The sequence below is a fragment of the Dysidea avara genome, chromosome 3 (assembly GCF_963678975.1).
Source record: "Dysidea avara chromosome 3, odDysAvar1.4, whole genome shotgun sequence".
Taxonomy (NCBI): Eukaryota; Metazoa; Porifera; class Demospongiae; order Dictyoceratida; family Dysideidae; genus Dysidea; species Dysidea avara.
In genome coordinates, this window is record NC_089274.1 from 40,387,407 (window position 1) to 40,404,312 (window position 16,906).

At 34.7% G+C, this 16,906-nt stretch overlaps 2 protein-coding genes across 5 annotated transcripts; both read right to left on the minus strand.

Annotated features, from left to right (window-relative positions):
• Positions 1-2,038: 2,038 nt before the first annotated feature.
• LOC136248276 (uncharacterized) lies at positions 2,039-8,209 on the minus strand. Its single transcript, XM_066040075.1, has 13 exons — positions 8,112-8,209; positions 7,166-7,244; positions 6,552-7,070; positions 4,932-5,315; positions 4,710-4,874; positions 4,344-4,414; positions 3,959-4,284; positions 3,565-3,846; positions 3,351-3,504; positions 3,119-3,211; positions 2,955-3,068; positions 2,815-2,900; positions 2,039-2,367 (listed from the first exon to the last, which is right to left on the minus strand). Exons 2-13 carry the CDS (start codon positions 7,227-7,229, stop codon positions 2,175-2,177), a joined length of 2,451 nt encoding a protein of 816 aa, XP_065896147.1. The 5' UTR covers positions 7,230-7,244; positions 8,112-8,209; the 3' UTR covers positions 2,039-2,174.
• Positions 8,210-9,870: 1,661 nt separating this feature from the next.
• On the minus strand, positions 9,871-15,712 carry LOC136248277 (ephrin type-A receptor 4a-like). Of its 4 annotated transcripts, XM_066040079.1 has the most exons (13): positions 15,605-15,712; positions 14,244-14,299; positions 13,467-13,619; positions 12,690-12,728; positions 12,363-12,424; positions 11,953-12,278; positions 11,550-11,831; positions 11,343-11,496; positions 11,130-11,222; positions 10,956-11,069; positions 10,814-10,899; positions 10,393-10,487; positions 10,006-10,137 (listed from the first exon to the last, which is right to left on the minus strand). In XM_066040079.1, the coding sequence occupies exons 2-12, from the start codon at positions 14,293-14,295 to the stop codon at positions 10,442-10,444; spliced, it is 1,407 nt and encodes a 468-aa protein (XP_065896151.1). In that variant the 5' UTR covers positions 14,296-14,299; positions 15,605-15,712; the 3' UTR covers positions 10,006-10,137; positions 10,393-10,441. The 4 variants fall into 4 exon arrangements, with proteins under 4 accessions (XP_065896148.1, XP_065896149.1, XP_065896150.1 ...); XM_066040076.1 differs by lacking the exon at positions 10,393-10,487 and having other exon boundaries at positions 9,871-10,137; XM_066040077.1 differs by lacking the exon at positions 10,393-10,487 and having other exon boundaries at positions 9,871-10,137; positions 15,539-15,615.
• Positions 15,713-16,906: the final 1,194 nt, after the last annotated feature.

The following is a 16,906-nucleotide window of genomic DNA, read 5'->3' on the forward strand; positions in this document are numbered from 1 at the left end:
AATACTGCACATATACAGTCCAATTTTGGTACAGATCAGACAAAGAACAAGGGAGTTATGTGCAATTTGTAAAAAAATCAAAGGTGATTTGCTGTCGCTTGACAGAATAACTTGAAAATCAGTCTGTACATGGAGTAACTATCATAGTGCAACCCTTTTGTGGTTTGAAAGAAATCGCACTAACAGTCATTGGAGTTATAACCAAAACGCCAACCATGTGTAAAATTGCACGATCAAGTTTTACTAATAAAAAGGTATTACTTACCATGCCTACCAGGCAACTAGCTAATGGAATCAGCTGAAAATAGGTAGAGAGGTAGAATAATTATTTTAGAATGATCTTTCAGTAGTTTACAAGGAGTCAGATTAAAAACCACTGAGTTACACTGCGAAAATCAACTAGGGGTGCTTGTGCTAGTGAAGCACAGTTAATTGTATACCCCCTTGTGCCAAATTGGTTAGCATTTCATCTACTGTGTTGCTGTTTACTGGCTAAAGTGCCATGTATTAGATCCTTGGATTACATGAACCTTGTGTGTTATTATTTCTACCAAATATCAATGCATTGTGTGTGAGTGCAGAGCTTTCTCCAGCACAGTAAAGCTGGTAAACATCAAAGAATTATGTATATACAATTGATTGATTGATTGATTTATTTATTTGTTTATTTATTTAAACTCACAATACTCGTCAAAGCCATTCTTCCATACTAGAGTACACAAAAGACACAACACATACATACATTGCTACACCATACACAGAAAACTAAGAACAACACAAAGAACTATTATAGCTATAATAATTATTATCAGAACAATTCAAGATAAGTCATTAAGGTACTGGAGCAGACCATCATGAAAATAAAGTAGTGCAGAGTAGCACCACTCGAACATTCTTTGGGGAAGACCCTGTGTGTACTCTGCATGTAGTGTGTGCAGTATAATGCGTGTTGTGTGTGTGTGTGTGTGTGTGTGTGTGTGTGTGTGTGTGTGTGTGTGTGTGTGTGTGTGTGTGTGTGTGTGTGTGTGTGTGTGTGTGTGTGTGTGTGTGTGTGTGTGTGTGTGTGTGTGTGTGTGTGTGTGTGTGTGTGTGTGTGTGTGTGTGTGTGTGTGTGTGTGTGTGTGTGTGTGTGTGTGTGTGTGTGTGTGTGTGTGTGTGTGTGTGCATATGTGTGTAGTGTGTCCATGTGCAGAACTTTCACAAAAAATAGAGCTGTAAAGTAAACACCAAAGAATTATATGTATTTCTGAAACCACATCAAAAGATGAGAAAGTACCACTTCAGAGCTCTATGGGGAAGATCCTGTGTAGTTATACTGTATAAACATTGAGGTGCTCTTGAAAGCTGATGAACTAATGTTATACAGTAGAGGCAGAAAATCTATCTGTTACTGAGAAAAATGTGCATTGCGTAAATATGACAAGTTGTAAGTAGTTCATGATCAGCACACCTGTTGATTTGGAATTAAGCCTCTTTACACCGTTACCAAATACCACATCAACTGTTTAAAGTCAAGCACTTCAAGCAGTATATAGACCAGGTGTCCTACAGACCTTCAGCACTTGTGCTGTAAAACCTTAATAAATAAACTAATATCCATTTGGTTCCACATGGGGTACTTTGAGATAATAAGTCACTCTCTAGAGTTCCTTGGATACATATACATGAAATTGACAAGGAGAAAACATCCTGACTGCCTGGAAGACTAGTGTTCGAGCAATACTTGGATGGCTGCAGATTTGATGCTGCCTAGATCCAGTCATGGATTTTCTTCCCTGTCTCCACCTCACTTTCTGTAACAACTTTAAACAGGCTGTAGGACCAGGTGCCCTACAGACCTTCAGCATTTGTGCTGTAAAGCCTTAATAAATAAATAAATAAAATGTGAGCAGATACTGCTAGTGTAATAGGACCTTAGGAAATTAAGATTCCAAAAGTATTCATGATCTTGTCATGTTTTCAGCCATTTAAGATTTGCTAACATCAAGTTGCTCCTGTAAGATTTTAGAATATTTGTAGGTTATAGTTGTTACGCTGTGGAAGTATTTGCTGTAAGTTTAGTACTGTGAATATGTCAAAATTTTACATTAATATTGTTAAAACTGCCTTTATGTCAGTGCTAATTGTTCACCTTAAAAAAGAAACAAGAAAATAAAGTTAATCATGATATGCTGTTATTGAATTAGATATTTGTGTTGCAAGTCATCATAAAGACTGTTGGCTGACTCCAAAGAACCTCCCAACTTCATAGCATCTTCACCACCAATTTGTTTATCTTCATCAGACCATCCCAACATGTGGTTACCATTACTAGCCAGTAACTTTGTGATTTGTCCAAACTGTGGACGTGACCTTGGCTCAGGGTTCCTACCATAGCCACATGCAAACAACATCAACAAGTTACTATACTAATTAGAATAATGATAGATTTTACTTTGATGCCTGTAGTAAGAAACTTGGAGAGACACTATTAAATTGAGTTGCCACTAAGAGACTTGTGGGTAACCGCTGATCAACAAATCACACCCACCATTTTCTAAGACATCAAGACACTGCAACTAGCATATTTGAAGTATACACCGTGCACTTAAGAGTTGGCTAGAATGATGCATAGAAACCTTGGCTATGCCTCGGTTTCTATTGCATCAGTGTATTATAAAACCTTCTATTCAATAGTTTATACTTCATAGATGCTAGTTCTAGTGTCTCATTTATAATTATCTTTGCACGCACATGCACAAAAAATGCTAAAAATTAAATATTTCCCATGTATCTGTACATATACATACTTCATATTGCACACACTGCACTTACCAGCACCTAATCATTAACCTGTAAACAGTCCTGGGACAACCAGGAGGTGGTGGAAGTCTGTATCCAGCCTCAAGGGTTTCTAGTACCTTAAGTTTGCAACCATATAATAATATACCAGTAGTATACCTTTATACACATACTTGATCATTGGGCATATCCTTAAAAGGTTTGTACCCCAAACTCCATATCTCATACAATACACAACCATAACTCCAAACATCACTGAATAATGAATATTTCCTGTAGTATATTGCCTACGAAATATGTATGTTTCTATTTTTAAAAGAATTTTAAATACACATACCTCAGGAGCTGTCCATTTCACAGGTATCTTCCCTCCTGATGTAATGTAGTAGTTTTCATCAAGTATATCACGAGACATTCCAAAATCAGCAATCTACATCACATCATGCATGTATAGATGTATATAGCTATGGAACATCATATGAAAAGTCCTGCACATTAATTGCAAACTTCTATAATTACTATAATATTATGAATAACCTAATTTGATATGCAAAATCTTTTTACTATACCTTGCATGTAGTAGTTTTAGAAACCAGAATATTTCTTGCAGCCAAGTCTCTGTGTATAAACTTTTTACCACTAAGGTAGGCCATTCCTGCTGCAACCTCTTGACAAAATTTCAGTAATACAATGGGAAGCTGCTCATGAATAGGCTTTCCATTACTGAAATATACAATGTTTAATACATATACAGTACATACTACTCTCAGTATTTTTGCTTACCTAGGTTGCAGCTTAGCTAATACATTCCTCAAGTCTCCACATGACATATACTCTAGTACAATCATGGCAGGAGCATCAGTCACTACACCATAAAGCTTGATCACATTCTCATGATCAAACTGGCACATTATGGCAGCCTCTTGGAGGAATCGCACCCTATCCTTATCAGTAGCACTGGCATTTAAACTTTTCACTGCTACCTCTACATCTTTATCAGATGATGGTTTCCACATTCCACGAGTGACTATTCCAAACTCTCCAGCTCCTAGTTCTTCAAAGCTCCTGATTTAATATTAATTATATGAACAGCACAATGTCATATTTGAAAGCTTTTCAGCAGACTTAACACAAAAGTATATAATAATGGTTATGATGTGTGCAATAAGAAACTTACATAATTTCATTGTGGAAAAGTTTGTGCAATCTTTTCCCTTCAAATTCTTCATAGATTTTTTGCTCATCAGAAGGTGGCTTCTGATAAACAGGTCCATAATCTTCTTCATCTTCACAAGGAGTCTCATATATTTGCTGTTCTGCTTCCATAGATACAGCAATTTCATATGGTGCAGCACTTAATGGATCATTCTCCATTGTAGTGGAACTGATTGATATTGGTGTTTCATATACCAATGGTATGTTGTTGGCCTTCATAGATGACAGGGCTTTGTCCACAAATGAACACTGATTTACCAGTGAATAGCCTGCTTCTTCATTATTTAACTGTAGCAATATATATATACAGGAGTGTAGTGACCCATGAAAGATTGCATAATAGATACCTGGGGAACACTTCTGTTTGATTCATACATTTGATTGTGAAAACAACCAGATGTGCCAATTCCTTCAGCTCCTAAATTTATAATTAATCAATTAAACATACTGTATAGCGATACAAGCTGTACATAAAACATTCAATAGATTATGGCATAGTGTAAATAGATAGAATAACTTGAAAGTAATTTACCAGATGCTTATAAGGAAACGTTTGTATGTTAACCTAAGTTTGGAACTTTAATTCATACTATGTACCAATAATATAAATGTATGCTTTAAATAGACCAATAGCTGAGCATAGTGCAACTGTGCAATTAATGCATTGTATGTGTATACATACATACAGTTTGTATATAAATAGTTGATATTACTAGCAATATGAGTGGCTTCAACATTAAAAGAATCCTTTCTTGGCTTCCATTTTGCACAGCACACAATCACTATCGTAAACACAATAAAGAATATGAGAATCACCACTCCTCCAGTTACTCCACCAATAAGAACACCAGCTGATGGTTCAGAGAATTCAGAGGATACTTATGGGAAAGGATGAAAATTATCAATTGCATACTAGCTACTAATGTTGAACTCACCAGCAACACAAGTAAAGTTCTTTACAAGACTTTTCCATATTGCTAATCTATCACTCAACATATCACACTTATACGATGAGTTGCCACTACCATTAAAGCCTTCTTCACACTGTAGATCACACGTTGACTGATATGTGCTACTACAAGACTCAGCCAACATGCTGTTCATTGGTAGTGATGATGAGGGACACTCCATGATGGTACAGGACACTGGCAATCCACTCCAACTACCATCAAACTGACATGTTCTCTGAGGACTACCAGTTAGCTCATACCCAGTGTTACATGTGAAACTACAAGTGTCTTCATACGAAGGAACTCCATCATCTCCCAGTGAACAATTGATTGTTGCATTATTAGGATCAGTAAGTGATGTATAGGGGGCTACATAATACATGACAGTACATGCATCACTACCACTTTAGCTCCCACCACTCTAACAGCTCTGGGTCCTAGTGTCACTACCACTTAGCTCATAATCATTGTTACATGTGAAATTACAAGCATTTCCTCATAACCCACTCCCACACTACATGATGTTATCTCTATATTGTAAGTTAAGAGAAGGGTGATTACAGTGCAGTTACTCAATGATGTTGCTGCTCTTGTGGAATTAGTGTATACTATTGTATTTTACCAAATAGGATAGTGTGTTTTCCATGTTACTCTTGTCTCAGTTGACAACAAATTGTGATTACTTTACCATTCTCACTAGATCTGGTATATCATTCTTTGCATAGCTAAGATGTAATTATATACGTAGTTGACTACTCATGGGCACAATTCAAACTGTAGGATATTGCACAATTATAAAGTTAATAGTTAGAATGTGTCACTAACTCAGTCAAGCTTAAATCCTAGATTGTGCTGACATGAGGATTATAAAATTGCATTCTACAGACTTGAAATGAATACATGTCATCAGAAATAAAAAACACTGTCATCTATATATATATATATGCATATATGAGCTGCATATAACCCAGGCATATGTTGTTTGTCAATGTTGCTAGATTTACTATAAACATTAAGATTGTTAGCACCTATTCTAAGTAATAGTTAGACTTAATTCAGACCACAGGGGTTTAAGTAATTTAGTAACCCGATGGCCCTGTGTTGTGGCGCCTGAGCGAAGCGAAGGCACTACTACAAGGCCTGAGGGTTACTAGACCCCTGTGGTCTGAAGTCTAAGTTATTTAGACCCTTTATGTAGTTGTTGTACCTTAACATTGTTGACAGCTACTTGTAACAGAGAAATGTAGCATTCATTAGTAGAAACAAGCCATTACTCCACCCTTAACAACAGTTACGGGTTTAAAATTAATTTTCAGGTGGCAATGCGTTGCCAACGCTACCAGTGCAAGTGGGTCAGTGGCATGTAATAAACATGAAAAGGGTCTAAGTAAACATGAAAAAGGGTCTAAGTAAACATGAAAAGGGTCTAAGTAACTTAGACACCTCCAAAATCCACCACAAAAAGGGTCTAAAACCAGTTAATTGTGCATGGTACAAATGCTACAGAATCTAGACAACTCATTGTACATCCTTAGTTCATTATCACATGCAAATATATCTATATAGGATTCATACAATACATTATACAGTATCATAGTAAATTACCTATCACAAACTGGATTAGTGGTCGTTGTTTTTTACGGATATTATCATCAGCATTATTAAGATTAACACATCTAGAAGTTAGAGCAGGTGATCCACCAAACTGATATAGTGCAATTTCATTACTTTGTTTGGTCCTCACTTTATAACGTGCATTGCATGGATGATAATATCCTACAACATCTCCTGACTGAAACTCTATTGTGTCATTACCAGTTAGTACAACATTAGCAATACAACGCTCATTTCTCAAATGGGATTTGAGTTTACACTGCGACACTTGACTATCTTGCAACTGAACTTCACCAGCTTTGTTATAAACCATTGAATCAATTGATAATGGTCTCCAAACTTGAAAGAAAGGATAATCAGTTTTACTTGTGTTGGTATTTCTTCTCACTTTAGCAATAATTCCAGTTATTCTACCACTACAAGTGAAACTGAGACGTGGAACAATTCCTAATGTATTACAGCCTAAACTATCCTTGTCCTCTTGTAGACTGTCAGTACATGTTTGACTACCTAATGGAGATACGCTACTGTAATGCATACAAAAAGAAAGTAGGTGGTAATTTAATTGTCATGGAATAGAATGCTACATACAGTAAAATCTATACCTGATAATTTGATGCTATACAGTACTGTCATTACAGCAGCAGTCCATTGACTAGTGGACAACATTGTGATGTTTAAACTCTATAATATAAATGAATGTATGTAGGTCATTGTTGTACTGGACTTCTTGGTTACTTGTACTTTAGCAATTACTTTAACAATTACTTCATTACAAACCTGTATACCTACATACTCAATTATACTTCAAACAAGACTGTATACTATGTAAGTAAATTGATTTTCAAAGATTCATCAAATTACTGGAATATGTAGATTGCTTGCAACTGTTACAAATTCTACTAATTGTTTTAAATCATTGTTTAGTAATTCAGATGCACTCCTACAGATGGTTGTAGGCCAGAGATTGGTTGGGTTGTAAGTTTGCATGCATTGTGTGTACAATGTGCATACAACTAAAAATTGAATAATAGCTATATGAATATATTGTTGTTGGTCAGTGTTGACAATTGCAATGCCAAGACTTTATTCTTAGAGGTGTTACTACTCAACTGATTAGCTTAGTGTGTTTGCTGAATGTATTACAGTTGGACACAAGCTCTCTCTCTTTCTCTCTCTCTCTCACTTCTTAATATATTATGAGCGCTTGATCATGGTCATAATGCATACCAGCCGCTGGTTACATTATTTGCTTATTTTAGCACTTTAAGCAAAAGTCTTGTGCTGGTAGTTATTACTTAGAAACCATGCAATTCACTTATGTGTATGAATGTGTGTCAACAGACATGTGAATGTTAGGGAAATTAATTGGCTACAACTAAAGCTGGCAATTATCAAAATAGTTATAATTATGACAATAATAAAGGTTCAATTTATGGTTATATATGTGCTGTATACGTATGTACAATACAACCATATATGCTTCATAGATGCAATCCACTAGTTGAGGGCAATTATATATACTAAGTATAACTGGTAATATGTACACACCTTATTTCAAGAAATGACTGAAGTAGCTATTGCTCAGTTTTGTACTCCACTGCTTGGTATAATAGAAGAAAATAGAAGTACATACATGTATAATACCTTATGTTATACACTAGTTATTTACAATTTATTGTTGTGAATGCCATGTATTGAGAATCAAATACTTTCATTTTATATTCAATGCTTTTGTTGTCATAGGTACCTATACTTCAGTTTTAGTTTGTAGTTGTTTATGCATTGTGTGAATAGCTACACCAGTAGGCTATTGACATGTTAGCTCTAAGTATTCAAAGGTACAAATTCGGTACAGCTAGAATGTGCATCTAGTGGAAAGAGCAGTAAAACAGTTTATATTACAATGTCTACATATTTATATAAGATGATTCTGTGTCTAAAACATACACATACTGTAGCTACATACCCATGATATACAAGTGGTAAATTAAGCTGAAACAATTATTCAAATACTTGCTAAAGAATTTCAGTATTTGAAATAGTAAAATTGTTGCTTAAATACTTGTTAAGATCATGTGATTACTTTGCTAGCTCACATGATGTATTTGTTGACAAGAAATGATGCCATGAAGGCTGTGAAGTTTGATTTTTGGAATTTAATGTACTGTGCTTGTCAGCAACACTTGTATGTGTACTTTACACAGTGTGTGCATGCTGCGTGCATGTGTGACTAGCTGTTACTTTAAAGCTTGTAAACCGTATATAGTACAGTATTATGCAATGCATACATGTAACATTTAGATATACCTACAATTATGCAAGTTGCCAGTACATATTGAGTACTTGGTCATTATGCATACTGGTACTAGCAAGTGCTACTTGAATGCTAAAATTTCATGATTTTTTCAGCCCTATACTGTAAACCATTTTATTATTATCAGAAAGTATGTCTGTCAACATGGTTACACAAAATCCACAACACATCCCATAAATTAGATGGTGCATTCCAAGCATCACACTCAACTGGATTCTTCATCTCACCACAGCAACCTTTTAAAGACTAATCTCATATTAATAAAAATGATCAGAAAAAGGTTTTTCTCATATTACATCTGAATGCAAATCATCCTTGCATCCAATGAACAACAGTCAACTTTCTAAGGTAAGTTTATTACCGCTCTTACGGGTGTGTGCAAACATGTTATGACAGGTCACTAGATATTGTCACTGTTCTCCCTAACATGTTATAACTCATGATCACTAAAAAGGTTTACCAAAGTCTGTTTATTACACCCTAATTGTTTTCCTTTAATTTGTAATTCACAGTTAAAATGTATCTGGAGTAACTCAAGTACATGTAGTTACACTGTAGTTTGCCAAATACAAACAAAGAAATATTGCATACTCATATAGCTAAATTTCTTAATATGGCATTACGTATGTACCTATATATATTTTTAGTAACTCCAAGGGTATTCAAAAAAACCAGCTATAGTGTATTTCAGCCTAACAAAACATCAATGTTGTTATATTCAGAGTCTACAGATTATTAATTACCCACTGTAATATATACTTAATGTCTACATGCAATGCACTGTAAAGCATCTGTTGATCGAGCACAAGGTTGGTCCATTAGTAGGGAACAATAAGGTTTGTTTTTCCTACCAAAAGTATCATCTCACTTTTACTTCACAACAACTTAAAACCATTACTTAGGTGCAATCAAGTCCGAATGTTAAGTCCGAATGTTCCTTCTGATGGGTCACTATATAATATGGATTGACTGACTCAACAGGTGTAAGGAAAATTGAGGAGTTTTCATTACAAACTTTTAAAAAGTTTAATGCAACAAGAAAATAATAAAGTTAGCATTGTGTACTGTTACTGAATCAGATATTTATGTTGCAGATCATAATAAAGGTTGTTAGCACAGTCTAAAGGACTCCCCAACTTCATAGCATCTTCACCACCAATTTGTTTATCCTCATCAGTCCATCTCAGCAAGTGGCTACTATTACCAACGAGTATCTTTGTGATCTGTCCAAACTGTGGACGTGACCTTGGTTCAGGGTTCCTATCACATATGCAAATGTTATTATAACCAGTCATACTTGTGCTTAGGTGCCCACACAACACAAAAATGCAAAGTAAGCACTGTACACACCAGGGTGTATAGAAAGGGGTTTCATGGGGCTCCAGAAATACCCTCCAAAATTTGAAGTTGTGGGATAGCAGCATTCAGCTGAGAATCACCAACTATTGTAGTTTGGCAGTACAAAGATGCAGAAAAAAATGAGAACAGTATAGCTACAGTGTAATGGAAACTTACATTCATTCCTCAAAAGTGGATTAAGGTATTATACAGGAAAATAATCTTTCTAAAGATTGAGATCTCTAATACAGCAGTCAGTGGAGCAATCAAAACTACATCAAAAGAACATTCATAACAGTTAATGTAAAATTAACTTGTGCTACATCTTGAGTTTTTCATTTTAATTGGAAAATCTGGGATCTGTGTTTGGATAAAGGAAACTAGCTGTATGTTTTTATTATTCAAGGAACATGTATCTTTAATGTTTGAGATCTGTTAGCAGCTGGAGGCTGTACCCCCAGAACAATGTTCCCACAAGTTACTACCAAATCTGAAACCAAATTGGCAAAAAGGATATGCCCCTGCATACATACATCTTAATGTGTTATACTGTTTATTTAATTATACATAATACTTCACATTGAGCACACTACCTCACCAACACCTAATCATTAATCTATATATAGTCCTAGGACAGCCAGGAGGTGGTGAGAGTCTATATCCAGTCTCAAGCGTTTCTAGTACCTTAGTGACCATGCAAACACATGCAATAGATAGTCGAAGTGTGCACATATACATACTTGATCATTGTGCATGCTTTCAAAAGGTTTGTACCCCAAACTCCATATCTCATACAATACACAACCATAACTCCAAACATCACTGAATAATGAATATTTCCTGTAGTTTATTGCCTAGGATATAATTAGGTATAGTTTTAGACTGCTATTTAAAAATAGCATGTTAAAATATACCTCAGGAGCTGTCCATTTTACTGGTATCTTCCCTCCTGATGTGACATAGTAGTTTCCATCAAGTATATCACGAGACATTCCAAAATCAGCAATCTATATATTCAAAATACATGCGTATGCATGCACATATATACTGAAGTTTTACCACATAAAAATAGTGCTACCAGCTTGTACATGTTCCGATAATCATTACACAAAAAGATAGTACTACACCTTGCAAGTAGTGTCTTTAGAAACAAGTACATTTCTTGCTGCTAAGTCTCTGTGTATAAACTTTTTACCACTAAGATAGGTCATTCCTGCTGCAATCTCTCGACAAAATTTCAGTAACACAAGTGGCATCTCTTCACGAATAGGTTTTCCATTACTGAAATATGTAACATTTCATAGTACTCATGCTACTATCAAGTACTTGCTTACCGAGGTTGTAGCTTAGCTAGTACATTCATCAAATCTCCACGTGACATATACTCTAGTACAATCATGGTTGGAGCATCAGTCACTACACCATAAAGCTTGATCACATTCTCATGATCAAACTGGCACATTATGGCAGCCTCCTGGAGGAATCGTACCCTTTCCTTTCCAATTACATCAACATTTAAACTTTTAACAGCAACTTCTACTTCTTTATCAGCTGATGGTGTCCACATACCTCGAATGACTACTCCAAACTCTCCAGCTCCTAGCTCTTCAAAGCTCCTATATAACAACACATGTATACATATCATTAGCATAAATACGCTGCATACAGTACACATAATAACAATAGTGGGTTATGTACTTTTGTCAAACTATTGGTTATTAGCTTAAGAATTCTTACATGATTTCATTGTGGAACAGTTTGCACAATCTTTTTCCTTCAAATTCTTCATAGATCTTTTGCTCATCAGAAGGTGGCTTCTGATAAACAGGCCCATAATCCTCTTCATCTTCACAAGGAGTCTCATATATATGTTGTTCTGCTTCCATAGATACAGCAATCTCGTATGGTGCAGCACTTAATGGATCATTCACCATTGTAGTGGAACTGATCGATATTGGTGTTTCATATACTAATGGTATGTTGTTGGCCTTCATAGTTGACAGGGCTTTGTCAACAACTGAACACTGGTGCCTTATTCCAGGAGCTATTTTTCTGCGAACTGGCTGTATAGTATGTGCACATGATATTATATTATAATGGCATTATTGCAGTGAGTATATAGTGACACATACAAAATTATACCATACCTGAGGAACTCTCTTGCTATAACTGTGCCCTTCATTATCAGACTTTTCTGTCCTAACATGGCCTGAGGTAATTATAATGACATTCAATTATGATCTATGGAAGAAACACGTTTTAACTAGTTACTCTATGTATGAAGGTTGCAATGATACGCTGATGCACATAATAAGAACAATTAACTGGTAGTTATAACTAAACTTCATTGTTTTGGCTATCCCTATATATGCACTGTCCACCATAGTACCAGTTTACAACAGCTACAATTCATGTCTCAACGTGTTTCCACAAGTGTAACAGGACAGCAAACACTTTCCAAAGAATCAACTTACAGAGCAGTGCATTCTTAAGTTTAGCACTCCCTCCAACCACTAAAATAAATAATAGTTAATACTTTTGTTTGTTATTATATAGAATAAATGAGGGTCACATTATGGCGTTGTTCATGTTGAGCTGAATCCTCAAAAACATTTAATAACTCATGGATGCAATTACACACGATCTTGAAATTTGGCTCATTTGTAGTACTGCTTGACCCACTAAAAATATTTCTAAATCTTTTTGTTCAAATGTTTGACATAATATTTACGGCCAATCAAAATTGTCTCAATACATTTCCTAAGGAGAAGCCATATAAGTACAGCGTCCATTACAGCCCTTTCCCGAACTTGTAATGGAGCCAAACTGTACGTGTCTGTTGTTGACACCTTTGCTGTTACCAATAATCATCTGGTTGGCTGAAATGTTAACTCTGTTGAGAAAAAATCCACTTTTACTTTTTAGCTGTTTTTCAGGATTCAGCTCAACGTGAACATACTATAGGAAAAATCACCAGAACACTTTTCATATTTCACTTTTCATTATAAATCTTAAAATAATCACCAATGTAGCAATACAGAGTAGCAGGCAAATGATTGATGGAAATAAAGAAATGTTGGCCTTGCAGTAGCTATACATGTTGTTAACTATCAAATTTTCCTTATTCTAAAATACTCTATGTACATAATTCAACAATTTCTGTAGCAACTGGCAGTCTGCATCAATACTATAGCAGTGACCACATAGTGAATGTGTACATGTAAGAAGTATGTAATTCTGCATATTATTACTGGCATTGTGAGAAGATTCAACATCAGAAGAATTCTTCCTCCACTTCCATCTTGCACAGCACACAATGGCTACCACTAACACGACAAGACCAATTAATCCTCCGATTGTTCCACCAATAGCAGCACCAGGTGACACAGATTCATCAGATGAAACTGAGAACAGAACAGTAATTATATATGTTAGAGTAAAAAATACTGTTTACTTTTTATAAGCTACCTACATAAGGACTCACAACTTTTAATGGAATTACTACAATTAGGTGTAAAATTTAAAGATTGAGCAATATATAGTCTACTAAAGCAAATAAACCATGTAAAAATAGCTCATATATAGAGCTAACATATCCCTGCAATTATTGATGTTTTCCTTCTCAAACAAGCTCTTTAATTTTTTCTCTGTACTTTTATCAATACTAGTATATACTGCATAGCTGAATAAATGCCAATGACTTCATGCATTTTGACGGAATAAGTATGATCAATAAACTGATTGGATAGCATTCTCCATGCATAGCTTTGAAATTTGTTAAAGTACAGGTATCAACTAATGCAGATTTTTTGACTATAGCACTTTCTATCACTAAATTACAAAACTTTTACAATTTTGACTTGACTTTTAAGTTCATACATTGGTGCACTATAGCAACTGCCATAAACTAATTGGTGACAGCAACACCGGTCCCACTACATACAATGGTAACCTTTATATTCTTTGTAATAGCATACTTGTATATACACTCTAATTATAATAACTTGTGGCTATGCATTAACATCTACCTGTGTATGAAAGTCCGACATAACACAATAATAGGAAAAGTTTGGCAATCATCTGACTGGTGAGTAGATAGAAATGCAGTTAATAATTTGTTTACATCATTAAAAGACAATTTATTAACAACATGATACTTATACTTTACACACATGTAGCTAGCTAGTGCTTATACATAAGAATGCATAATAATTATGTGTTGTAGCTGATGTGGTATAATAATAGCTATGTAAGTGTGTGTTTGGTGATGATAGAGGAGACTAAAGAGTAGGAGGGAGGTATATATTAGTGTTTGAATCACATTACATAGTGGACATATTATACATGATTATGAGTGGGAGGTCTGCAGGTATACCCCTAGGAAAATTGTGAAAAATGGTATCACAGTTGCAAATTGCTTCGCTACTGTATGTACAAGTAGATTATAACTGTATCTGCAAACCAGTCTTAGCACATATAAACTTTCTGAGTTCAAAAAGTACTTATATAGTAAATCAATATTAAACTCATTCATATATTAAAGTGATGAATGCTGGTTGTAGAATTGATACAATTGATAATTATAAGACTATAGGAGTGGTTTGCAGAAACAGTGGTAGCATAATTTGCTTAATATAGTGTCGTTAAACAGGCTGTAGGACCAGGTGTCTTACAAACCTTCAGCACTTGTGCTGTAATGCATTAATAAATGAATTTTGCTTGTTGTAAAATGAAAATTTCTTATACAATTTTTTTTTGCACAACTATAGAAAGTTTCCACGCATTAATTAGCTGTGTGGCTTACTGCTTTTAATTAATATTGTTGTTATTCAACTAAGACACAACAAGAATCAAGAACGTGCAGCTACCAGTGCCAGCTGCAAAAGATTGAGGTACTCTAATAGAGCAGTCATGTAAATAATTTTTGTCCAGTACATGTCATGCGAAAATAATTTTCCACAAAACTTTTTACCATGAAAATTGTTTTTTACATGAAAATATAGCTAGCTACATTTTATTTTATCACAATATTTACAAAGTATTAGATAGTTGGTCAGGCTGCACTCAAGAGTTTCAAAGACAAACTAGAACATCATTTCACAATCTCTACTTAATTAAGAACAATTAATTGATTATAATGTGATACTTTTGTTGAGTCTGTACATTATTATCAGATAATATTAAGAAACACTGTTGCCTATAATACCTAAGTTTGGTACTTAGATGATCAACTACAGTACATACATAGTGCAATGTGTTCCACAGCTATGATGTATTATATAATTATTATTATATCAACTGTGAATCATAAAATACAATGTACCTGTAAATTCTTAGCAGTTAGTTCACAGATATCTACACTAAAGTACTACACTAGATACATACAAACCTTATTTTGTATCAAGGTTTAAGCACAAACTATACTCTATGGTCCCTGTATATTAATGAAAATAAAGCCAGTAAACTTGATGTGTTATGCTATATAGCCAGTTTATCATTTTTCATGCTTTAAACTGCAAAACAATCTAACCTTCACCTTCAGTATGATTGTTAGGGTGAAAACATATTTACACTTCAATATTATTAACAAAGGTACTATGTATATACACAGTATGAATAGCTGTATTTTTAACATGTATGACTATTAAAGAGCATGTACACATTGAATACACAATATGTGTATGTACACCTAGTCTCATGCTTATATATAGATCTATATTAATAATGTCATTATGTAACCAGATTTGCAAAAAGGTGCCTTTCACGCATTTTATATGCCAGCAAAGAAGTGGTATAGCAATAACTCCTTGTAGTGACTAAGATTACCTTTATACCAAAATGTAGCCAAATAATTTATGAAACTTTAAACTTATAAAGAACTACTATGAAGCTTCAATGTTTAAAAAACATGGGTCAAAATTTGTTACAGTTTAATAAACTTGGCATCTATACAGTTAATTATATTAATATTTCAGACACCTACATATTAGATGGCAGTATGAGAAACTAGTGTTTCTCCTGTAAATACTGTGCATTGACTCCATGCCGTATGAATGCAGTGCATTAACAAGCATCCATCAGTACTACACGCAGCCTGGCAGGTGTACTACTGCTCCTGTTTGGTATCTCTGGGATGTGGTATGTTTGAACTAAAACCAGGTTCAGTGGAAAATTAGAAGGATTTTCACAAGATAATTATAGTAAGTTGGCTAACACTATATTTTAGAGTGGTTTTGCTAAAACCAAGCATAATTGTGCCTTCAGTATACAGGTTAATAGTGCCTCCAATAAGTTTCCACAGCATAGTGAATGACTTGACTGATAGATTCTCAGATCAATGGTTTAACAGTTGTGGAATGCCATCACTTGTGAAAAAAACCTCAGGATCATCTGTACATGCCATCTGCAGTATAAAGCAAATGATAAATAGCAAGATGAACAAGCTTTTGCTTTAGCATATATGACTGTGTTAAGAGTAAAGTACATTATCTGCATACTACATATAATAGCTCAAGTTACCTTCAATTGCCTCAAGTTGCATACACATGCACTGTACCGTACTACTAGTTAATATTTTGAGTTACAAAGTAATGTTGCAACCATATTAAAAGTGGATGGAGACTGAATCTTATTCATCATGACACCGTACACTTAAAGATTTAACTCTGCTCAGCAGTTGCAGCTGTTGTAC

Bases quoted from the DNA above. Each gene is read 5' to 3' on its own strand.
- LOC136248276 (XM_066040075.1), bottom strand. From the start codon at position 7,229: ATGTTGTCCACTAGTCAATGGACTGCTGCTGTAATGACAGTACTGTAT. The intron at 5,316-6,551 runs GTAATTTACTAT...TGTATTATGTAG, and splicing joins ACTAATCCAGTTTGTGATAG to CCCCCTATACATCACTTACT. The intron at 4,875-4,931 runs GTGAGTTCAACA...CTTTCCCATAAG, and splicing joins GAACTTTACTTGTGTTGCTG to TATCCTCTGAATTCTCTGAA.
- LOC136248277 (XM_066040076.1), bottom strand. From the start codon at position 14,295: ATGATTGCCAAACTTTTCCTATTATTGTGTTATGTCGGACTTTCATAC. The intron at 12,425-12,689 runs GTAAGTTGATTC...TAATTACCTCAG, and splicing joins ACTTAAGAATGCACTGCTCT to GCCATGTTAGGACAGAAAAG. The intron at 11,832-11,952 runs GTAAGAATTCTT...GTTGTTATATAG, and splicing joins CTGTTCCACAATGAAATCAT to GAGCTTTGAAGAGCTAGGAG.